This window comes from Amphiura filiformis, chromosome 20 (genome assembly GCF_039555335.1).
Source record: "Amphiura filiformis chromosome 20, Afil_fr2py, whole genome shotgun sequence".
Taxonomy (NCBI): Eukaryota; Metazoa; Echinodermata; class Ophiuroidea; order Amphilepidida; family Amphiuridae; genus Amphiura; species Amphiura filiformis.
In genome coordinates this window covers 23,505,215-23,531,653 of record NC_092647.1, presented here as the reverse complement: position 1 = coordinate 23,531,653, position 26,439 = coordinate 23,505,215, and the positions used below count along the sequence as shown (strand labels likewise).

General features: G+C 35.4%; 1 protein-coding gene across 1 annotated transcript; it reads left to right on the top strand.

Moving 5' to 3' along the window:
- Nucleotides 1-549: 549 nt before the first annotated feature.
- On the top strand, nucleotides 550-20,768 carry LOC140142210 (cholinesterase-like). Its single transcript, XM_072164176.1, has 9 exons — nucleotides 550-909; nucleotides 3,881-4,052; nucleotides 4,958-5,035; nucleotides 5,556-5,674; nucleotides 6,635-6,802; nucleotides 7,240-7,699; nucleotides 9,662-9,815; nucleotides 13,403-13,563; nucleotides 20,641-20,768. Exons 1-9 carry the CDS (start codon nucleotides 550-552, stop codon nucleotides 20,766-20,768), a joined length of 1,800 nt encoding a protein of 599 aa, XP_072020277.1.
- Nucleotides 20,769-26,439: the final 5,671 nt, after the last annotated feature.

Sequence of the window (26,439 nt, the reverse complement as noted above, 5' to 3'; positions counted from 1 at the left end):
AGGATAGTCATTAAAAATTCGATTACTTTTAATTACTTAAAGTCATTAAGTATAAAGCCTTCAATTTACTATTATATACTTAAAATGCTGAAATTATACTAGTGATGATTGTCGGAAATGGTTTTGTTTATTTTGAGCTGAAATAAAAAGGTAAATAACTATGTCGAACTTTGCTCTGTTGACTTACAAACACAACAACTTTGACTGGTTCCATTTACGTGCAAGTTGGGATGTGTGTAAACATTACAAATATGCCAACAAAGTCAGATTTGAATAAAAATTAACAATTTTCATATTATAAGATCGTACATTAAGGCTTTAAGTATGCCCAATGAAAAACTTTAGGGGAAAACATCCCCTTCCTCCTTTGTAGGCACTAGCGATTGTATTTTTGATTCTCTGTATCCAAATCTATGACGTCGTGTAAAGGTCAAGAGGATGGCGCGATCAAATTCAGATATCTAATCATAAATTGATATCAATTCATGGGTCCTATGTCCATTGTGTTGATGACCACAAAGACAATACAGTCTAGTTTTAAATAGCACAATGATTCCCCAAATCGTCATTCGGATTGTATTTCCAATGTTACTTCTTACTGTCGCAAAGTCGCAAACCCAGCCTAAAGTGTCAATACCAGGACTAGGAGTAGTAATAGGGGAAACGTACAACTTTTATCGAGATGAATACCCTGTTATTGACAAGAACCTTGATGTGTATCGTGGAATACCGTTTGCACAGCCGCCTGTGGGGCAGTATCGCTTTGCCAAACCAGCTCCAGTGACACCGTGGGAAGGGGAGTATAATGCCACCTACTTCAGAAAAGCATGTCTTCAAACTTTTTATTATGATAATAATCTTGCAAATGAAGATTGTCTACACTTGAATATTTGGACTCCAAATCCAAGCGTAAATAAGTATACAATTTTCTGTAATTTAATAATGACATATTTAGAGAAGATAAAGTAAACACAAACTCTTTTTAGTTTTCTTTTTAAAGGTTTTACTAAGGTTACGTTAAATATAGTAAAGGGTATAAAACGTTTTCCAAACATTTTTTTTAGTGTTTTTTTTTTAAAGGTTTCATAAAACGTGGTTCATAATGTTATTTGTAAGTTGACAAAAACATTTTATTAAAGATTGGCAGCAAATGATTTACAATAACATTTAGGCAATTTAAAATGTTATGTAACCTTTTTTGAAATATGTTTTATGATTTCGTGTTTCCCGGGTAGCCGTTAATCAGTGTTAAAGTAATTCCGGGAAGGAATTGACGTGGTGGCACTCAACACAAATTATCATACGGGTATGGTCCCCAGGAAAGACCCCTGCTTTTAAATCGCGCAGCTCCGAAAGACCCCTAAATTTTTTGTCAGCCGTTTTTCAACCAAAAAGTCGCGAAAGACCCTTCATTGTACGCAGCTTCAAAAGACCCCCTTTACTTGTTTGTAGCTCCAAAGAACACCCTTTTAGCGGTACGCCGTCAGCTCCCATGACCCGCCACCTTAAATTTCTGGTAAGCATATCCAACAAAAATTATAATGTGCGGGAAGGGCGATTTGACAGTCCGAGTATTTCACACTATTCTTTTTGAAACTTACCTTGAGTTAAATGTACATATGTACGAGGGGCAGTCGGTATGTTTTAAGAGTTGACTCGTGACGTCATTTGTGGATTGTTTTCATGGCATTTCTTAATGATTACATAAACACTGTACCTTTGTCTTTCAAAAAACACATGTAAAAATTATATCATACACATAATTACGTAACAGCATTAGCATAAAACCAATAGTCTAGGGACACTCCCAAATCACGCAAAAAGGCGGGCCTTTTAAATTACAGAAAAAATACGTGTTTACAATGTCCGAGAACAGCAAAAGTACAAGATGCATATGGCTAGTTTTGGGCAGGAATAAACACTAGGTCCTCAGTTTGCATTTGTTAAAATATGAGACTTGTCATTAAACTTTGGTGGAAATGGGACGTCTGGAAACTTCAACAACTTTAGGGCTTGAATGGAAGCGAAATTATTCTGCAAAAATGGCGAAAATGAAAAAGCAGTTACTACAAATGACACCAATTATCTCCAAAATGAAACAGTCTAAAATATAATGACTGGTCACGTGTGAGAGCTGGTACTTAGTGCGATGATAACTGGTGCAAATCAAACAACAATCTGCGCATGCGTAGGTGGGATGACCGATACAACATGGTGGAAATGCACGAAAATTGCAAAATTCCACGTAAATAGGGCCTAAAATATTACAAAATGCTATGAAAATTGTAATTTAAATATTCATATGAATTTTTATGGATGATCTCAACCTGAAATGAACAGAAAAGTTTTAAAAATAAATTTCTCATTCAAACGACGGCCTCTATCTTTGTACCACTACTTTTTGTATAAATGTAACAATGGTAGAATAACAGTTATATTTTAATCACGGATTCAAATATTTTCTAGGGAGACTCCTGTTTAAATGTTTGGAGACTAGTCAACAGAACTGGCAAAAAATTTAAATTTCCACGTTTGCTATTTTTGGCAATATCAAGATTTTTAAAGAAAGACAAGCCTTGTTTTTGTCAAAAATAAGACCACACATTTTAAATGAATTAAAACCTTTACAGCCCAACAAACATGGTTTAATGAACTATTACTGTTTCAAAAGGCAGCATTCTCCATTCTTTAATTCCCGAGAAAATATAGAAAATACAACAATATCTCATTTCAGCCTCTTATTTCCCTTAACAAAAACGACTCAATTTCACCAGGTGACTCTAGACCATTGATTTTATGCTAATGCTGTTACGTAATCACGTGTGTGATATAATTTTTACATGTGTTGTTTCAAAGACAAAGGTACAGGGTTTATGTAATCATTGAGAAATGCCATGAAAACGATCCACAAATGACGTCACGAGTCAACTCTTAAAACATACTGACTGCCCCTCGTATGATGGCTCTCTGTACAAGGAACACCTTTGGCGCCTATTTGATAATCAGAGTACTATAATTGGGGTGGTGGGGAATGAAAAGAAGAGGAGAGAAGGAAAAGGAAGAAAAAGGGAACAGAAAAGGGAGAAAATGAAAAGTATGTTAAATTGCATGTACTTTACTATTATGTAATATGAACAAACCAAAATGCCCAAATATCTTTAAGCACTTTGTTTACAGCAACCGTAGTATTTACGGCAACCGTACTGCTTGCATCATTAGGCATTTGTGACCGTACACGGCGAATGAGCCGTAAATTTCTCCCCCGGTCAATTTTGTTTTATTTCGTGTTTAGCAAATATACATCATAAGCTTTAAAATGATATATTATTTGACTTAAAACGATATCCTGAAGCAGGGTATGGTTTGTTGAACTTCAACAAAATGGTAGCTTTTTTCGTTTCTAAATGTGTCTCTTTTTCCACATTGCTGGCAATAAATATAAAGCAGTCATAATTGGCGGTCATTTCAAATCATCCCCAAGTCAACGATGTTCAAGAAAGTTCTCTCATTGTTAATTGTTGGTTATACATTCCTATACATAATACAATGCAACCCACCACTTGAACAGGGTTTAGCCAAAGCAAACAAAGACCAGAGCTATTAAAATTTCTATAGCCATCTAAGGTAGAAGCTTATTATCCTCTTCAACAATATTATTGATTGGTGTTTGACTATCAAAAGATAGATGTCGCGCCAGCTAGAGTTACCGATGAATACGACCTTCATGCACATTTTACTCTGTAACTCAGAATACAATTTAGGGAATTTACGGCTCATTCGTGCTGTACGGTCACATTTTGTTTACAGCAACCGTAGTGGTTGCATCATTACGCATTTGTATACAGAATAAGATATTCCTTTGTTGTTGTCTATTTTACAGCCAGCTAATGCTCCTGTTATGGTATTTATACACGGATGGGCTTTCCTATATGGTAGCGTTGTCCCTGAGGTCATGGGACTTATCTATGACGGGACAGCATTGGTTGGGTTTCATGATATAGTCTACGTCAGCATTCATTACCGCTTGAATTCATATGGATTTTTGGCAACAGGTAACAGTTTTAAAAATAAAGAAACTTTATTGCTGAATTTAGAGCGCCGCGCCTCCAACATACGCTCATCATGAGACCACCAAAGTGTCACGGAGGGGCGAGGGAGTATTGCTTTGTTCTATTCTTAGGAAATGATGTCCTGCAAGTTTATGGTGATTAAAGAGGGTCATTCTTGGATGCTTGATCATTAAGAACCACTTAAGAGGTAGCACGTTTATTCACTCGTGCAATCTTGAATCACTCATTGAAGGAGCCAAGCAAGGACAGTTGAACAACAGTTGCAAGGTGTATTGAAGACAACATGTATCGAATTTCCATTTAGATAAAAGGGGCTCGGGGTTAAAATGCTATTAACATTTATGCAATTGTACAATGTTTTAATCATTTCTTATTGATACCTTTATTAATTGAAACAATATTAGAGCATACTTATCACCGCCAAAGTTCGAACCCGCAACCTCTCGCACCATAGTCGAACGTCTTATTGATTGAACTAACTTGATTGCCTAATCATTTCCGATTGATACCTTTATTAATTTAAACAATATTTTCTGTCATGTTTTTAACATATTAACTAAAAAACCTTAGAAAACCGTTTCTCTAATTCTAAAAAGAAACAATAGCCATCAAGGTTCCCCGCAGTGCTAAAAAGAAACAATATCCATCAAGGATACTCTGTGCAATAAGGTGCTCAATATTAGCACTTTAAGATTGTTTTACAGTGCTTAATAATTAACACTTTAGTAGAGCGACTGGATTGCTTTATCACATTATTTAGCGCTCCAAGTTTCAAGTTTCTTTAATCCAGATTATGCTTGTATATTATTGCAAGATATTATGCATGTATTTAAGAATTTGTATTGTTAATCATGTATTAATCAATTACTGTGATTTGTTATGTTTAGGGGATCCAGAGCTACCGGGCAACTATGGACTGTGGGATCAATTAGAAGCACTGAAATGGATAAACCAGTATATATCAGGTAGTCTGTATAGACTATGCCATAGTCGATTTATCCTGTATGGATTTCAACTGGAATACCCCATTATTATTAACCGTCTCGAAACTAATCCGTGAAGCGTCTTATTGCGATTTGCAGTGTGAGTTGTCACATGGACCATGGCGAACATCGATTTACACTGTAGAAACACCATCCTCTATCGTCACCATTGTATATAGATAGTTTATGATCATCCGGAGTTTATTGCTTATGAGTTATTCCTATCATTTCATGATGAAAAGAAGTTTGAAAATTCCCTTGCTGTATGTTACTCATTTTATGATGTTTTAATAAAATTATACAAGTGTCTACCTTTAGTAAAGATGCAAATAAGATTTTAAAATCTTATTTGCATCTTTACTAGCGCCATCATTGTTCAAACTTGCTTTAAAATAAATACAGTTCTACATGCTATCAAACAACCGTGAGTTATCCAGAGTTCGTCAGTATGTAGGGCTATAATACCACGAAGGTATATAAATATTTTATTGATTTTTTGCAGCATTTGGTGGAGACCCTAATAAGGTGACGATATTTGGTCAGAGTACCGGGGCTGCTAGTATAGGAATGCACCTTGTGTCACCACATAGTTGGAATTATTTCAACCAGGGTGTGATGGAGGTGAGAATTCAATACAGTCGGCCTTATCATTATATCCAATACGAAGCAAAATATCATATCGAAGCGCGGTAAAATGTCAATTTCAGACTCTTTTAATAGCCCAAAATGTACATGAATTTGCTATATAAAGGACCGGTGACGTGAAGCGTGCAAAATTTGTAATTTTACCATGTGTTGGCAGAAAAAATTGTTTTCGGGTTTAAAATGGGGTGCACATGGCAATTTTTGGGGCGCCAGGTTTTTGTTTTTGGGCAGGCACTGTGCCCGGGCCCATCTGCCCTAATGGTAAATCAGGCCATGTCAGGCAGCCTACTGACTAATACCAAATTAACTATAACCTTCACCCGTGCAGTGCATGAGACAATCCGTTAAACGTGAATAGGAATCATTATAGCAACCGATAATATATTCCTCTATAGTTAGTGGAAAAAAGAGAAAGTTTATAGTTTTGGGGTTCGTCTTATAAAAGAAAACAACAACGGTGAGTAGGAACATGAAGTTTGTTTTGATCCCCAAGAGCAACATCAATTCTTGAAACAATGAGCGCAACATTTAAAAATACATGTATCGGTGTACAGGGCTGGATCGTAACTTTTTTTGGCACAAGCCAGTCGGGCGTGGAACTCTAAAAAGTTACACGCTCGTCTGAAGTTTTACAAGCCCGAATTTTCTTCCAGAAATAATGCGAACAGAAAATGATAGACGATCGCTTAGCTGTTAACCAGTTAGATGTCAGCACTGCTTGTGACTTATTCTTTATTAACAGTGGCGTAGATTGCTTTATGACATTAGTGGGGGGAGTTTCTTACAAGTATAGTGAATACAGCCTCTTTTGGCGACAGAATGCTACAAAAGCTAAATTCCGCGAATTGGTAGAGTTATTTGTGACAGCTTTATCTGCATCATTTTACACAATGCACTAATGAACAAATTTGTATTTGACTCCCTTTGTTCTCCCAGAGCGGCACAGGTACTTCTCCATGGGCCATACAGCATGACATAGCCGAAGCTTACAAAGAGGCTGAGTTTATTGCACGTGATTGTGGTTGTGATACCAGCTCTAGTGCTGCAATGGTAGCCTGTTTAAGAGATGTACCTGCTAAAAATATTAGCAGAGCAACAGATAAGGTAACAGCAACACCAAGTAATAACGTTTTAGTTTAACTACACCTATGCCCCCATCGTACATTACACACACGCCTACAGTACCCCCCAACAGGCCACACACTCACCCCCACGCAGTGACGTAGATTTCTTTTTGACATTGGGGGAAGGCGTTGAAAATAATTACTTGAAGTATAGTGAATCCAGCACCTTTTTCCAGCGACAAAATAAGGCGCGAAAAATATTTTGCCATACTGAAGCTAACCTGATGAAATATGGTGCAAGGATTGAATAAATTCGCGCATAGCGACCACAAATTGACACGTTTAGGATTAAAATGGCCAGATATGAGGTTAGTTTGGTCATTATCCCCACATACAGGCTACAAAATGCACTTCATATTTGTTTTCATGTAACCCACTCAATAGTAATAAATACTAAAACATTTTGACAAATTTCAGATTATTCTCACCAGTACCACTTTCATGCCACTTGTTGCAGTGGTCGATGGCGACTTCCTTTCCGATAAACCTCTCAACCTGTTGCAAGCAGGAAACTTCTTCCAAGGAAACATTCTGCTAGGTACCAACAAGGATGATGGTACACTTAACGCCGCCTTCGCTTACCCAGACCAGCTCCCACGCAGGAACCCATATTCTGACAGGGAAAGATTTGAGAGCGAACTCCAAGATGGTCTACGCACATACCGGAATGATTTGATATTGGAAGGCATTATGCACACCTATGTAGACTGGAAGCTTGCAGATGACCCCGATGCCAACTATTTCTTTACCTATGTTGACGTAATGACTGACGAAAATTACGGGTGTCCGACGGATACATATGCAAGAGCTTTCGCCGAAGCCGGTCAATCGGTATTCTTATACCAGTTCACACATCTGCCATCAAATTATCATATGGGTACATATCGTTATAATTTTGGAAAAATGCCGAATATTGATTTATATGTTTGCGTTTACGTATGGATTATCTTGAATCAGAGACCAGGAGATTAGACACTTGAAAGACAGAGGACAACAAAGCAATTATTTAACGGTAAAATGTATTTATTTAACGTTAAAGGTGAGCTCCCTGTTCGCTAATCAAATGAATACATGCGTAATATGATTTAAAAAAACAGACGAATCGCTATTCGACATTTTGCCAAACTCATAACGATTATACAGTGTGTCTCAGAAGGAAGAGTACTGTTGGGTATTTGAAAATATGAGTATGCCTGGAGCAGACAGGACTGGTTGCTTGAAGTTTGAAAATGATCGCTTTTTACTTCATAATGTACCGACCATACATCATTTTGAATCTGGTCATGGATTAATTTCAATATACAGTGTGATTTACCAAAACCAATAATATGTACCTAAAGCATCTAGTATCGGCGACTTGAGAAAACGTTTAAGATCATTTATCAGAACGAATATTTTGACACCATTTTCATCAAGATCGGAGCAAGTTTAAAATTTTGACCTTTTAAAGGTCAATGCTTGACCTTTGACATTTTTGGTAATAACTCAAGAACGGCACGTCCTAGATAGGTAAAACTATACATTTTCTGAATCCTTATGACCAGAAATATACATTAGTAATGTTTTTGACACAGTTTAATGAAGTTTGTAATTTGACCACATGTAAAGTTTAATGACCCATGGGACAATATTTTATTTTGGGAACAATAAAACTTGTGTACTAGGGATTTTAAGGATTACGAAGAAGTAGGTTAGAAAAAAATGCATCCGGGTGTATGGGGAACAATAGCGGTGTAGACTAATATGATTGGAAGTGAGGTAAGATTACGGTAAGGGTGTGGGTTCAGATAAAGTTGCATGTCAGCCCTTATTTGCCCTGTATAAAAATGAAGACACTGAAATCATAGCTGAAAACAATAATAAACAATAGTGGCTATGATCAGGAGGGGCCGGCCAAAATTGACTGAATTTCGACGTGGTCATTGGTTTAACACGTAAACACGAAAATGTCTCAAATAATTCCAAAAGTGTATGTATCTTATCAAGCACTATTTTATCAGTCTTAATCCGTTGAGGTTGGACAGTGAACCTCATTGTAAGTATTGTTTTTGGAATTTTTTGTATGAATAACGCACGATATGTTATGATAATGTACTAAAAATTCCCCGCATGTAAATCAATGTTTACGTGGTGTAGTGGTTAGTACATTAGCCTGCCACGCGAGGGGTCCCGAGTTTAATTCACACCCACGGCAAAGATAATTGTGTGCATTTTTTTCTGTAACGAGGCCAATAGAGCTAAAATGCACCTCGGCTCGGGGCGAGGCAGTCTAGGCAGTGTTGCCGTCATATTGTCTGGTTTGTTTATGATATTGGCTGTTGCCGCATTAAATGACTGTCGGCCACCATCGTCTGGCTATAATGTGACTTTTACATTGCAACAATGCATGTACGTAGTATATATAAGGTCATTTTCTGACAGCTCGTATGAAACGCTATATCTGGCATTTTGTGATAATTGAATATATGCATATGATCGGCCTGTAAATGACTTATTAATATTATCATAATAACCACTATAAGAACTATTAACTTAAATTAGGGTATCAAAAATGTGGTTTGATCAAGCAAAGTTAGTTTGAAGTTGGTGATATTCAATTTTCATTTTCTTATGGAATTGTAACAAGCATTTGCAAAGCTACATTTTGCCGAATATCACATTGAAATTGAACAACCAGCTCAAAAGATATGAGCAAGTAAAGACTTTCCAAAACATGATTAAACAAAAAGAAATATTTGCTTTGTTTGGCTATATCTCAAAATCAATGTTCTGACTTCCGTGTGATTTTGCTTGATCACATCAAAATGATGTTACATATGAATTATTTTATACTTCACAGACATTCCACCGTGGGGCGGAGTTGCTCACGGCGAGGAGCTGCCTTGCGTTTTTGGCGCTGCCTTCAATCCAGACTACTTATTTGATCAAACTCCGGAGGAACGGAATTTGTCTTTGGAAGTAATGACTGCATGGACTAACTTTGCCAAAACGGGGTTAGTAATATAAACATGACTGCTTCCCACACTAAAAATGCAGTATCTCTGAACGCATTACAAGATACCGCCTTTTTACTTTGCAGTCAGGTATTTTTGAATAAATCTGCTCACAAGATGTACTGCTGTATCTGCAAGTAAAGCTATTTGAATTAAGCTGAATTTATACTTAGCGATTGGTTTTAGCCAATGAGGCTCTAGCCTATTGGTCAAATGCCAATCGCTTGTCGCTCAGCGATTGAGTATATATTTAGCTTTAGCCTGCTACCAAAGGAAAAGGCAATATCTACTAGCAATGGGCTTTTTCAGTTGAAATCCACATTACCCCCTGTGAAATTTTTTTGAAATATCTTCCACAGGAGGAGTATGTTTTTCAAAATGTAATTGGTCAGGGTCGATCATTTTGAAACATAATTATACTCCCCTTGTATTATGGTTTGACCTATATCTTCCACAACTTGAGTAATCATTTCAAATGGAAGTTACTTAGTTGTATGCTACGCTATGATATGCTATTATTCTATCACTATTCCCTCCTTTTGTATCATATTAAAACAAAAGTGTTAAAAAAAGTTACATTTTATAGTTTAAGTGTGTATAATTATTATAACATGTCAATATTTCCTATAAGTAATAATTATCAGAATCAGTTAGTTTTCGGAGAAAAATGGAGAAACTAGACTGGATGAATACTAGAAAGTTATAATTGTGAAGATCTTGTTCAAAACTTTAATTGTAAGGTTGCAAACTTACACCAGTCTTAACTTTATCACCATGGTAACATATCGGTTAATGTATTTATAGTAGACAAACCTACGAACTCCATTGACACAAAAGAATTATGCAAGGTTCAACTTTCCATCATATTATTTACCGATCTTTAGTCACGCGATAAAACTCTTAACATTTGATTCTTCTTTCCCCGCTTGAAATGATCAATATTGAATATTTCAGACTTAGATGGTTAGATCTAATGTATCATCGTAAAATAGATATAGTTCGCATCTTTGAAATTAAACAAAATTCGAAACACCTGAAAACTGATAGATCTCATTTTTGATAGTGTGGAAGTGTGACATTGAATTTTGAATTTCAAAGGTGTATTCTGTATGCCTGGGTGGACCGAAATACTGTTTTATAAAAAGTGGATATAATTACATCCAAAATGAAAGAATTCAGTGTTTAGGGTGTATATTGTTTCCAAAATGTAATTTTTAAAGCTAAAATCGATTTTAATGCAGTCTTTTTCAGATGCCGCACAAACAAATAGTTCATCGTCGTATTTCCATGCATCGCCCGGCCCTATTAGTGGTATTTAACCACATGTGCAAACTGGACATTTTAGCCTTTTTTAACGTTCTAAACGTTGTAGTGTTTCCCTGTCTTTTTATTCTGGACAAAATCATTTCTACAACGTAACAAAATTGTTTTCGTGCCCTACATACCCACTTGCACGTAACCTGTAAAACTCATTATTCCCTCTTTTGCGTGTATAATATTATTTGTAAAAGTTCCTACAACTAAAAAAATAATTTATCCGAGTCACTTAGTTTGCTAAGAAAATGGAGAAGCCCAAGTGGATGAATGAACATTAGAAAACTGTTCCCCTCCTTTTTTGTGAAGCTTTGTTAAACTTTATTTGTCAGTTTCTGTCTTACATCAGTCTTAACCTTATCACCATGGTAACATATTGTTTAATGTATTTACAATAGACAAATCTACGAACTCTATTGACGAAACAATTATGCAAGGATCAAATTTCCATCATGTTATTTACCAGTCTTTAGTCACGCGATAAAACTCTAACATTTTATTCTTCTTTCCTCGTTTGAAAATATCAATATTGAATATTTCAGACTTCGGTTAGATGTATCATGGTGACAAAGCAATAGTACGCGTCTTTAAAATTAAACAAAATTCAGAACACGATAAACTGATAGGCCTCATTTTGGATAGTGTAGAAGTGTGACATTGAATTTTGAATTTCAAAGGTTTATTCTGTATGCCTGCTCACATCGTAATGTGGATTGCCAATGTTTGAGATCTGTCAGGTAATAATTCGTTACTCTAAAACTTTATCACAGCCTGATAACATGAGCAAAGAGGCTACATGGTGATTTTGAGGTTTCTGTGCAACATTTTTGAATACAAATTTTGATGGTGTTAGGCTCGTAATATATGCAACCTGTTCTTTTCATATTCTTCAGCTATCATTTCTGAAAAGTGACATGAGTTGCGTATTTGGGTAAAACTTTTTGTATGACCTTATGACCTTAATCTGTATCTCTTGACTACTTGATCATGGTATCTTGATGCAATATTGGAGGGTAGATGCATTATTTAATGACCTTGCATTTTGATAAAACGTTTAAATGTGGGGTTATGTAACATTCACAAAAACTTATGCTTTTAATTCTTCTAAAATAATGTATTTAATTGTTGACAAAACAGTTGGCATAAAATTTACCATACACTATTTTACATTCATACACTCTTAGATAGCGAGTACCAATTAGAGCAAGCGTTAGAAAAATCCAAACCATGCATTGATTGTGTCTAATTGCACTCCGCGTACTACGCACAGTGCTTTCGCGCGCGTTCGCGTCTCGTAGGCTTGATTCATTTTTCGGGCGGGTTGATGCATTTATATTTGGTTCTATTTTCCAATATTTTTAGTGATAATTTTGTTATAAAAAAGCAAATATCACATATTTTGCGCTTGCGCTGATGTTGATGCGTCTAATGCACTCCCCCTTCGGGGCTCGTGCATTAGACGCATCAACATCAGCGCGCGTGCATTATTTTGTCTAATTTCTCTTCCAACAAGTAATACGCGTTCATTAACCTATAAATAACATTTTGACCACAAGAAAGTTATGTAGTGTTTTCTCATATACAACGTTTTATGGATGGAAACAGCAAATGGTACAGCAATCATTTAGAGGTTAATAACTGCGCATCGATTATTTGGAGGGCATTGTGAAAAATCTAAACATTTTGCCTTTGGAACCGAGGAATATCCCGAGGGGCGCAGCCCCGAGGGATATTCCGAGGTCCAAAGGCAAAATGTTTAGATTTTTCAAAATGCCCTCCAAATAACCGATGCAAAGTTATTAACCTCATTCATAACCGTCACTTTGATCTTTTAACTTTACAAAATAACACACAATTTTCCTCAAAAGTTTGTAAAAATAAAAAAATTTTACATCTTCCCTTTCCCAAAATCGATCAGGCTAAAACAAAACGACCAATAACAAAAGTGCGTATCAGAATCTGTGCAAATATGGTAGCGCGCAATCCAAATACGGCAGCCAGCGCGCGCGCAGTTCGTTGGACGCACAATACGGCGCACGCAGAAGTCAATTGTGTGCGACATTGGAACAACTACGCATTTTGCGGTCAATTGTGAGATATTAATGACCTCGATTTGCGTTCGCGTTTTCACAAATAATAAGATATGATTGGATCGCACGCATCGCGTTTATTAATGAGGTTATGAATGTCCGTTTAATACTTGGCCATGTTGCGTAATGTGAATATATTGAATGATTCATCATTTGTATATTATATAACAATTAATTCCCCAGTTCACCAAATATGGATGATCCTGAGAAGGAATGGAAACCATACACTCTTCCTGATCTTTCTTACAAAGACTTTTCACCAGTGTTCACGGATAAGAGAGCGTTGAAGTCAGAAACGTGCCATATGTGGAATAACTTTGTTCCGAAAATGATCACATTTGCAGGTGAGTACCAATCACTTGGGGCAGTGCTGCGGTCCATCCAGAATTCAAATATAATTTTTTTTAATTATGAAATAAATTCAAAAAATAATCAATACAAAAGGGAAAATTATCGTAGTTTCCCAAAAATATCATTTAACATCACTGAATATATATATTTGGCATGGAAAAGTGTACAAAGAACTTTTTAGCTGGACCTAATCTGCATTATCTCCGATGGACTGCAATTTTAAGAGTGATGTCAGGTGAGGGAGAGGGCGTGCACTGGGATCTTTCGCTATTATTTTGGTATTTGGATGATTTCCTTTGATCTTTTGTGATATATACATCGGAATCCTATGTTAGTAGAAATTTCATCATCCCTTAAAGCCATATTATAACATTTCTGTAAAAATAGATTAGTATTTATTTTCCATTAAATGTTAGCTGTTACTGTCAGATATGTCCCCTATTAATTTTGAGCCGAACAAGTGAGGTAAAGCATAGAAAATTGGAATTTGCTACTAGCGCCCATGCATGTTACTCCCGAGGTTGTAATACGGTACGATCCTCTGGGTGTGTGTGTATGTGTATCCCGCACGCCGCGTGTACGTACTGTGCATATGTGTTCGACTAATATTTCCATCGTAATCATGGTAATAATAAAACGCCGGTTCCATCGTTTTATTCAAAATCTCGGATTTTGACAAAACTACATCACCTAAAGTCTTGATTTTTGCAGAGTATCTTTATTGACTAAAGTACATTACAACCGTGTAACAGAATTCAAATTTTTTTGAGGGCGTTCTCCTCAGCAAATGTTATAAAATGGCTTTAAGTTGCAGTTGCATGGGTCCGTGGAAGACACCCAGCAAACACAAAACGTTTTCGACATCATTCGCAAAAGGTTGTCAGAAAACGTTTAAATGTCGGGTTATATAAAGGGTACATTAACGGTATAAAATGTTTTCATAACAATAAATAACATTTGTTGGTAATTTACTGCACAGCAAACACAAATGTTTTACAGAAAACATTTAAATGTCGGGTTATATAAAGGGTATTAAAACGTTTTAATAACATTCCAAAAATTTTTTTGAAAACTTGGTACAAATCATTCTAAACAGAATGTTATTTTGGGGTTGAAAAAATATTTTGCAAAATATGTTTGCCCAAAATATTTACAATAACGTTTTAAAAATGTTTTCACGACCTTTATATAACCCGACATTTAAATGTTATTAAAACGCAAAATATTTGGCCAAAAATGTTTGCAAAAATAGTTTACAATGACATTTCAAAAACATTTTTAAAATATTGTTGTAGTGTGTTTTCATACAAAACGTTTTAAAACGATTTCATGACCTTTATATAACCCGACATTTTAATGTTATTAAAACGTTTTTACCTAAACCAAAACACAAAATATAACTTATTTAAAACGTTTTAAACACGTTTTTGTGTTTGCTGGGCAGATACATGAGCAGCCACAACGATGCTGCCTCTTTGCAACACTCCAATTACCGACATTCGACGGTACATATCAATAGTGTACCTATGGGTAGAATGGATCGGCCGATATGGGAATCAAAGGGTTCAAAAAAGTTTAAGTCAATTCACAGCGAACCGTGTTGTTTCAGAAATATTATTTCGCATAGGCGCATGCGTATAATCATTTCTAGAATAAACACATTTATTTTGTAATTATTTTGGACACAGTTTAGTTAAGATATAAATCAATCATATTTGTGAAACATAAACAGCTTGAAAGAAAATATTTGATATCAATATTAAATCAAATATTAAAGCATATGCAAAATAAAACACTATTTGCCTTATTATAAAGATATAAATATAATTGATTTCAATTGGTAAATCTAATTTATATTGAAAATCTTTAAAAAGTATTGTCAACAGACATCCGTGTCTTCCAATGTGGGTCATGGTCTAATTAGGTATGGATCTATCGCCCAAGTAGACGTGATGTCTGTATGAGCAATGAACAGATCAATTTAATATGAAATCAAGGCGCGTTGAATGGTATAGGAGACATATATATATATTTATCCAGTTTTAGACTTTCAGATAAAAAATGCAGTGTATTTCTTAATTTTAAATATTGATCTTATAGGAAATAAGCCAATAATCACATTTATATTTTCATGGGGCTTCGGGTTATTGAGTTAAAACCAATCATATATCAAAACGAACGTTTTGGGTGATTTTTTTTTAATTGTTGGGGCCCTGGGCTAGCCGCTGTGCCTTTCGGTGTGGGTTCGAGGACCTGCTTGCGGACCCCTGGTGGAAATCCAGACGTTGCCTTCTGAAGCTGTTGGAATTTTTAGTAACTGAGATGCAGAAATGGTAGCAACATTTGACCCACACTGTGACAGGAGCTACAATCAAATACAACATATTTTTGGCAAATATGATTTGTTAATAAGCAAGCATTATTTTCAAAATTTGGGGGCACGCGCCCGGGCACGTAGCCTATTTACTTTCTGCAACCCTAATAGGACGCTATACGTTAACCCTAACACTAACCCTAACTCTAACCCTAACTCTAACCCTAACCCTAACCCTAACCCTAACCCTAACCCTAACCCTAACCTAACCCTAATCCTAACCCTAACCCTAACCATAACCCTAAACCTTTAACACCCTAAGGTTATCCCTAAAGGTTAGGTGTATTACGGTCCATTGTGATTGTATAAATGTATTTTAATTTAAGAGAGGCCCAAGCCCATCTTGCCCAATAGTTCATCCGGTCTAGCCGATGCCAAAATCTCTGTTTATATATTATGAGGAAATGGGGGATGAGGCTGTCGATCTAGTCACACATTTTGATTCACTCCAAAGTGCGCAAGACGTATCCATTATTTAGTTAAAATTGGGCAATGTTTGGCAGCAAATTGTGTACTTTCTTTGTTGACATCGATTCTGCATCGACGACAACATATTAGTTAGCAGTCAAGTTAGCTCAATCGATAAGGCGTTCGACTATGGTGCGAGAGGTTGCGGGTTCGAACCCTGGTGGTGCCTAGTATGCTCTCGTGGAAAAATTGAGTTAGCATGAAATTCCCTTGGACAAGGAACTCACTGCTAATTTGTCTCGTTGTAACCCGTACGAAACTCGGGGAGCTGATCCTGGTTGCGATGGTTATTTGTGGAATGTCTAGGGTGTGCGCTCTTGAAGCTGCAAAGTCCCTGATTTGTTGTTTAATGGTTTATGGAATGATGTGGGGCCATAGTGGTCAGCGACAACCTGTAAAGTGTGCTGAGGCTTGTGGATCAACGTCTAGGCGTTGTGCCTGTGCGTAGCGCACTATAAATCACTGCGCTTTCTGCGCTTTAGTTGTATCGTGCACGTAAGCAGTGACCTTCTTTATTACAAACTTGACCTCAGATTTCGGTTCAGAAAAATCGTATTTCCTTTAGTGTGAGTTCTGTGACGACTATTCACAGTTCTTCAGGAAATTGAAAAGACGAAGAGATAGCGAGAAAAATTGTTAATAATATCACAACTCGATTGTGATATACGTCTCAGCTAGGAGTGTCAAATATTAATTTCTGGCACGTTCATAAAATAGGACCCGATTTCTAAAGAGAAATTGATGCTCAATGTTAAATATTAAGTACTAGTTAATATATGTTGTTTTATTTTCCGTTTTATTATATTTAATTTTTCGATGTATCGGTTGTTTTGTTTATCGCTTATCTATCGTGTTCTGATATGTTCGTAAGATGTTACTATGTAGAGGGGACACTACTCTGAACTAAAAAAGAAAAAGAATGAAAAAATAAGCAAAATGATTTAATGGTTTGATCCACAAGCCTCAGCAGACTGTACATGTTGTCGCTGACACCTACTGCCCAACATCATTCCCAAAGTCATTTAACAACAATACAGGGACTAGACATTCCACCCCTTCGCACCCAGAATCAGCTTCCCGAGTTTTGTACTGCTTACAACGAGACAATTGACAGGTTCCTTGTCCAGGTGAATTTCAAGCTAACTCAATTTCTGAACGAGAGGGTACTACACCACCGCCAGGGTTCGAACCTGCAACCTCTAACACTATAGTCGAACACTTTATCGATTGAGCTATTGTATAAACCCATCAAAATAATACTAAACACAAAATATAAACACAGTATTAGCTTTGTTGTTAGCAGATAATGCCACACGGCTGTTTGATGTATATAGAATTGGCTTCATTATTAACTAAATGCAAACTATAGATGGCGCTATTTATTATAAATCAATTTGCAAGGGTTAGGTGAGTAATACCGTCATTAAAACAGCTGGAATAGGTGAAACAAGCAACAAGGAAATTTTATAAACATATTTTATCAAACAATAAAAGGAATTATTTGTATTAAAATATTGAAAGGGTAATTTCCAGTAACTAAATAGCGCCACCAATTTTGGCATTAATACATACATTTTATATCCGAAAAAGCTATAAAAAATACTATAAAAGTGAATAATTTTGTAAAAGAGGGGAAATTAAAGTTGAGAGCGACTCGGAAGCATCCGTATACATGAGCACGATATTACTTTTAGCTCTTTAAGCCTAAAATTTGGTTATACATGATGTTTTGTTTGAAAAACTAATAAATGATCCCATCAAACAACCGTGGCCAGGCCCTTAAATCAGTTATCCCATAAATCAGCAAAAAGACTACTTTTTCTGTAAAATTAGCAAAATTTTGAATGAATATACCCCAAATCATGAATTTTCTGTGAAATGTTTCCAAATAATAGGCTTCAAAAGTCAATTGTAGAGGGGATAAGGGTTTCGTTTCGTTAAAATGAAGATTTCTCTTGAAAAGGTAAACCTCACTAGCAAAATCCTGACTAAAGGTCTGGATACTGTCCTTAATATAGTCGAAGCATACTTGGGAAGCATATACCAACTCGCAAACTGTCGAGATTATCTGCATCTAATATAATATTAACTTCAGGTTGACTTTGAAGAATGATTCGAAATCAAATACCATGCATTAAGGCAGCACCTGCTTTGTAATGTGTTAAGAGATACTACCATTTTGTTTGGGAGTTGACGGAGGGCAGAGTTTTGGTCAAGGCTTTTATTCCTCTTCAGTCACTGTCAAGTACCATGCATAGTATCGCTGGCGTATGCATATCTGCAATAAACACTTGGAAACGTTAATGCCTACAAGCTGTATCAAAATGATTGGTACCCATCAGTTTTCATTGACAATGGATGAGTCTGATACAGCAAAATTCAACATAAGATCCAAACAATTTGTAGATTAATTGTATGTAACAAGTCATGAAATATACATTCTGGACATTTCAAGAGTATCCAGTGTTGCATTTGGAAGAGGCAGACCTTTCAATAAACATCAACATTGTTGGGTACCAATCATTTTGATACAGCCTGTATATGTGAAGGTATAAGGGAGTGTTCATTTATGAATATTATCAAACAGACGCGTCAGCAATAACAAAATGTTAATGCTAATTATTAAAACAAGAACAAAAAAGCACACCTTGAACACTATTTTGTGATTATAATAACATAAACATCTTCATAGTTTTTCATACGTAGTTAGTGTTAATAAATTGACACTCCTTACGCATTCACTTAAGCCATTGACTTGTTTAAGTGTTTACTAAGTGTTATACTGCTGCTTTCCAGTGATGGACATCAGATGACCTTCCAGAAACTTGAGTTGGTCATGCTTGCGCTCATATATAGATATAACTAGTACGATGCACCGACACGTGCTGGTCCTTATCACTGTTGAGTGGTCCGATGTTGTACTTTTGTTGTCCGATGTTATATTCCAGTAGATAATTCCTGCATTACAGTTCTTAATGGTTTCTCAAGATCGAATTCTTGACCATGTTCCTAACTTCCTGTACAATTATACAGACTTTTAAGAATAACTCTTCTTAAATCGATTCCGTGGGTCATAGCAAATCAAATACTCGCGCAGTGTTTTTCGATATTCCCAAAGCGTTTGATAAGAGAAAATTACAATTTAATCCACCCAATGCATTGCAATTAAAGCATAAGAGAAATGTCATTAACAAGTGTCGACTCCAACCCCAGATTAAAAGTCGGAGAATGCGCCAAAACGAGAATCGAACCAGCGGCCTTCCGCGTCTAGCACCTTTGTTTCCAATGGACATTTTATTGTGAAATCTCATTGTACAAGGAATACATAAAAAAAAATCATAGCCCCCGAATGAAAAGTATTTAATTATCTTTGTAATCACTCAAAAAGCATTTTGTGTGAATTTTACATCCGAACTAGAGGCTATTAAATTTTTACGAGCCTTTTTATTTTACACGTAAAGCCTATGGGGATGACGATTAGAAATGGACGGCAATATTGAAAAACCCTCATTTTGGGCCATTTTAGACACTAAAATGCCCATAAAAAAGAATAGCCTCTAGTCCGGATGTAAAATTCACACACAATGCTACCTGAGTGAGTACAAACATAATTAAATACATTTCATTCGGGGGCTATATCAAAAACAAAAATGTCCTATACCTTAATGGTTATGGAACAAAGGTGCTAGGCAGACGTCCTGAAAACTATACCATCGGCTCTCCATGATAAGAAACGCGACTGAAATGAGTAATTTAGAATAATGTTGTCTTCTCATTTACTCTACCATATTTTACGAAAATGTCAACAATGTCAGATACGTCTCTATGTGAATTTGTCGAAAAATATTACACTTTCGTCCGGAACATAATGGCCACTGTCATGTATGTTTTTACTCCTTGGTTTTAAGATCAATCATTAACTAACTGTCAGCAAAACCTTTTTGAATTTGCAGTAATGACGTTTTACAGTCGTCGCGTCGCTGCCCGCGCTCGTTGCCCCACCAGAATCACTTCACGGGTTATAAGGCGGTTCATAGTCATCTGTATTATTCGTCACTATGGAAAACCTACAACGAGAACCCTTAATATAGCATTGTTTAGCAACGAATGGTTCTCGTTGTGGGGTTTCCATAGTGTGATAAAATGCAAAGTCTTAAGGATGTCTCATAAACTTATATAACAATTTCTCACAAATTGATTATCTTATTTTCACATTTTGTTCTTTTAGCCGATTTAAAGGAGGAGGAGCGACAATGGAGAGAGGAATTCTATGATTGGACTCATGAATCTATGCCAGATTGGAGAGATGCATTTGAAGAATATGAAAAGCTTATTCCAAACAAATGTAATGAATAAGCAAACGGATATGATTCCAGCTTCAGTTACTTCCCAAACAAAAGTAATGGGGTTTTGTAGTATTTTCTCGTCACAAATGTTTTGAAACCTTGTAGTCCAAAAAGAAACCATTTTCAAAACGTATTTTTGTTTCCTGGATGGCTTTATACTCTATATACCAAGTCGAATATTTGTATGTGACGTAAGGAAGTATTCGACATCGAATAAAAATTAGAAGCCGGGGAAAATGTATATTTGGGACTAAGTAGTTTCGATTGAGAATTACTGAATTATTTGTGTTGTTGAATAATTTTTAACGTCCCAAGAAGTATTTGCTATCAATTACTATATAGTATTCAACTTCATGTAGTATATAGTAAAAATCGGCCCTAACAAATATACTTTCTCAAAATGATGGTTTATGGTATCGGAGTAAACACTGTCAATATCCTGGGCTATCGGTTGAGGCTCTTGACTAAGCATTATCATTCTTGATAACGTTATCATGGTTATTAAAACCTCTTGGCGCGTACATTATACCTCTGCTGATAAATTATCTCGCCGGGAGCTAAAGGAGGCTGAGTTTAATAAGAAAATCGTCCTTGACTGAAGGTCACACCCACTCGCTGACGTCACTACCAAACTCCAGATGAAGGAGTATTATCACCTAGTCATAATTCATGCTGGTTGTTATGTCCACCGGAGTACAACTATTCGTGGTAACGCGGGAAAATCTCTAGTTACTCTCAACGTTGAGATTGCTGGTCAAAATCGTATATTATGTTTAGCAATTTTTCATTTTCTATTATATACCTACATTGCTGTTTAATCACAGGGTTATGTTGAAGAAATATAAATTAATATACTGAACATCGTCGGGGCTATAACGGTTAACTATCCAACTCTTTTCTGTTGCCTAGCAACGAAAGTCTTTTTTGTTGCTCTCTTCCATATTGAACTTTTCCATTTGAAATCCACACATCCCCTATGGAAGATATGCCCTTAAACTCACACACAGGGAGTGTGAATTTCAAATGGGGTTACCTGAATAGGTGATTCCATCTGCGATCTACATCCTCTGTGCGAGAAGTTAAGGTTATGTCTTTCATAGGGGGTGTATGGATTTCATTCAACCGGAATAGCTCATTATTTATCTGATATAGTGAACATCTCCGCGTCACACTCATGTGCAAATTAATGACATGACCAGTCAACTTGAATTGCTTTTGCACAATATCAACATCATAATACATAGGCATGTTGGCACCCCTCTGTCTTATTTATTGCTATAGTCTCCTTTATCCAACGAGTGTATCTACTTCTAACGTCGGTTGCCAATAGCAGTCACCACCCATCAAGTGTTGATAAAGACAACAGGTATTGTTGAAACGTACACAATTAAGTGAACATTCTGGATCAGATACTCTAAGAACCTAGTCTACTGAGTTTTAATACATTGTTTATCAAATAACACCCTAAAGACATTTTTTATAATCCCAGCAAACACAAAACGTTTTTAAAACGTTTTATACAGGTTATATTTTGGGTTTTTGGTTTTGGTAAAAACCTTTTAATAACATTAAGGGCTGGGGTATGAACGTTTGGACAGTATTTATTGTGGGACATTAGAGCACATCAGACATATCGAATTGCATTCTAAATATGGAGAATGTCATTCTGATATTAAATAATTTTGATTTTTGAAATTCGCAATTTAATACACATTTTATGGCAAATCATTAAAATTGATATTTTTGATATTTAACAGTACTTGAAGTAAACTTTATAAATCTGATGATTTATACTTAAAGTATATGTAGGTAGGATGAAAAGCCGACGATCAATTGAAAATTTTGACCTTTCGTATTGAAGATATGGATTTTTTCCCAAAACGCCAACAAAAAATTAGGTCTTTTTGGGAAAAAATCCATATCTTCAATATGAAAGGTCAAAATTTTCAATTGACTGTCGGCTTTTCCTCCCTGCTACATACACTTTAAGAATATGTCATTAGATTTATATAATTTACTTCGAGGACTGTTATATATCAAAAATTTGAAAAATATCAAATTTTTATAATTTGTCATAAAATTTGTATTATATTGTGATTTTCGAAAAATGAAAATTATTTGATATCAGAGAGACATGATTAGTATTCAGAATGCAATTCGATAGGTCTGAGGTGCTCTCATGTCCCATAAAAAATACTGTCGAAACGCAATAAACGCTCATTTTAGATCCCTTAAAATGTCGGGTTATATAAAGGTCATGAAAACGTTTAAAAATGTTTTGTATGAAAACACACTACAAAAATATTTGTAAAATATTTGTAAAAATGTTTTTAAAATGTTATTGTAAAATATATTTTGCAAAAATGTTTTGCCAAATATTTTGTCAACACTTAAATAACATTATGTTAAAATGTTTGCAGTAAGTTATCATAAAATGTTTTGAATGTTATGAAAACGTTTTATACCCTTCATATATCCTTTATATAACCCGACATTTAAACGTTTTCTAGCAAAGTAGGTAATGGTGCCTCCGACGGACGAGGTACAAAACACACCAAGAATCAAAGGATGATACAAGAGGATACCCAGAATATTTTTGTTTTCTGGTAACCTTTTCTAACCTTTTGCGAATGATGTCGAAAACGTTTTGTGTTTGCTGGGATGTTGATAACATGTTTCTGTATATTATTATTACTGTATTATTTTTTAAACCTTTAAAGTGTCGTTTAAATAACATTTGTGGAAAAATTCAGTGGCCACATTTGAAAATGTTGTTGGAAATTTTCTATTAAAACGCTTTATAGCTTCAATGTAGCCAATCATTTTCTGGCAACAAATTTTGTGTTTGTTTATAATTTCTTCCAGAATTACGTTTGTAAGTGCTATGCTCATTCAGTCAATGTTGTATATAGCGCCCTCATACATACAGTGCAGTTCGACAGATCAATGCGGATCGATGCATTGGCTGTTCGGGGCTCTTCAACTCCATAACCCTTCAACACATGTTTTTATTAACCGTTTTTCATTATTATGTTATAATAAAATGTCGAAACAAATAAACAAGACGGCTATTTTTTGACAACATTAATCGTGAGTGGCATCAAATAGAGACGCGTCTAGAACTAGAACTTCTTGTGTGGGGTCAAGTCAAGCATGTCAGGGCAACGAATTCATGGAATCAAGCAATCGGAGCCTACAATGTTAATTTGAAAAATGCGAAGTCGTGAATCGCTTTTGAGTTTACCATTTGACAAAAAAATCGCTACATTAATAAACACTTCATTTAATATTGTTTTTATAAAAGCTGATTTTAATGACTTTTTGTATGTACAAGTACGTGTATACAGTATATTAAACAAGTGAAAGATAGTTTATTACATGATATTGGTTTTTTACATTAAAACTTGTGTCATTGGATTGAATTTAAAACAATATAATCATGATTATTTAATTATTCTTATTATTTCTAATTTTAAGTTTATGATGATCCCTGTTTACCAAGACACGTGACTGCAAATTTTAGCTTTTATTTTACCAAAAAACACTTTCAACAACATCACATTTTGATCCGAACAAACATATATGGAAGAAATCATGGTACTCCGTCCTTTGCAGTATTATTCGCCGTAAAAGTACTAGTGATGTAACAGAATTAATTACAACAGCAATGGGTTTACACAAGGTTGCATTCATGACTTGAGTATGTGTGCAATCATACAGCTCTTTTCAAAGCCACTAATCTTACGCGTACGGGTGCGAATGAAACATACATGGACTCAGCATCATGTGAAATTTTTTAGCACTACTATCCAGATCTATACCCTTGTTCATTGATAATCTAAGGTGCAATGAAGAAGAACAGCGTAACATTTAGTGCAGGACAATACATTAAAAATAGTGTAAACCCATTGCTATGGTAATTAATTATATTACATAACTACTTCTACGGCAAATACTGTTGTTGGTGGATTTTATTTCGGGTTTTGTATTGTTCGTTTTTTATCCGTCCTCATGACGGTGTACGTTGGTTGCAGAATAACGTATATTTTTATTTTGCTTGACAAAACCAAGTGATCTTTTTATTTTACTCACTACAATATTTCGTCCTTCACATCGGAGAACTTCTTTTCTGGGAAAGAGACTTAGAAGTACCGGAAATCAGTTTCCCCGTCATACCTGATGGAGTCCTCCAATGAGAAGGACGACATTTTGCAGTGAGTAAAAAAAACCACTTGGTTTTGTCAAGTAAAATGAATATATCAATATTTATTCAAGAAACCTAATGAATCTATTCAACAATGAATAATGTTTTTTTTTATTAATGTTCGGATCAAAAAGATGTTATTAACAAATTCTACACACTGGGTAAAATTCTACTACTTTGCCTTAAGTGTCTTAATTGTTCTGGTTCATTATAATGCATATTTTGTGTCAAGTGTTAAATTACTATGAAACATGCATTGATAATAGCGAAACCCTTACCTATCTGTGTTTCGTTCGTATATATCTAAGATGTTAATCCACACTTCAAAAGTTTGTTAAATTATTTCATTTCTGTAATATATGCTTTAAAAATAATCATTACAGGAAATGTCTTTGTAAGTTTGAATAGTTAAGAAAAAAATAATTCGGTTTTTTAAATATTCTCATGCATTTTACAAGCACTAGACAAGAGCTACTTGACAGTGTCAGGATAAGTTAATAAAATGAGTTCATTTTATCATCACGACACGACCCAATATTTGACGCATTAAAACAAGCTAAGTGACAATTAGTGGGTGATAATGTTGGCACTAACTAAAGTCGCCTAATACAATACTTTGATAATATGATTTTGAACGACAGTTTAATGTATCCAACCAACGGCTGCTGAGATTGGAAAAAAGCACCGTTTTGAAAGTAAAATTTATATTCAAAAGCCCTCAAATCATGCATGTATGTTGAAAGTGATAAATATAAATGAAAGTTATCATATACCTCGAGCAAAAATATTCATGAATGACATGTAAAAAGTATGAAAGCAGTATACAAATGATATGATTTTTAATCACAATTTTGATTTTTGAACTAATAATTAAAGTGGTTGACATATGAGTCTTGGTGATCCATTTAAAGTCCACACTCCCCCTGTGGAAGATTTTAGAAATACATTCCACGGGTTAAGTATGAATTTCAAATGGATCTTTATTTGAAACGCACACTACCCTTGACTTAACAGAATTACTTTTACTTTGAATTTCTTTACAATGTAGTGCTTTTACTGGAATTGTCACACTGTAACCTTTGTGATCTGATGTGACCCTTGTTGACTCATTTTCACCTTTTTAAGCTGCAAAAAATGATTGTGATCCACGACCCACAATGCTATATAAGTGTATATTTTACTATATTGGAGGTTAGTGTCCTCAGCCCTGCCCGGCTTGCGGTTTAATGTTTTGAGCATTATGGTCCAGGACAACAAGTTGCAGACGAAATTAGATATTGCTGTCTGCACTATCACAGCGGAAACCTTTTATTAAATAGCGTAAATCTAAATACCGCAAAATATGAATGATGTCCTTCCCATGCAGTGAATCCAGAATGTGCGTACTTATACTCAAGGTTGAATTATTTTCACCACCAATATTTTTTTTCAACCTCTCTAGATTTTAGATTTTATATGAAAGCCGAAGCCACAAACT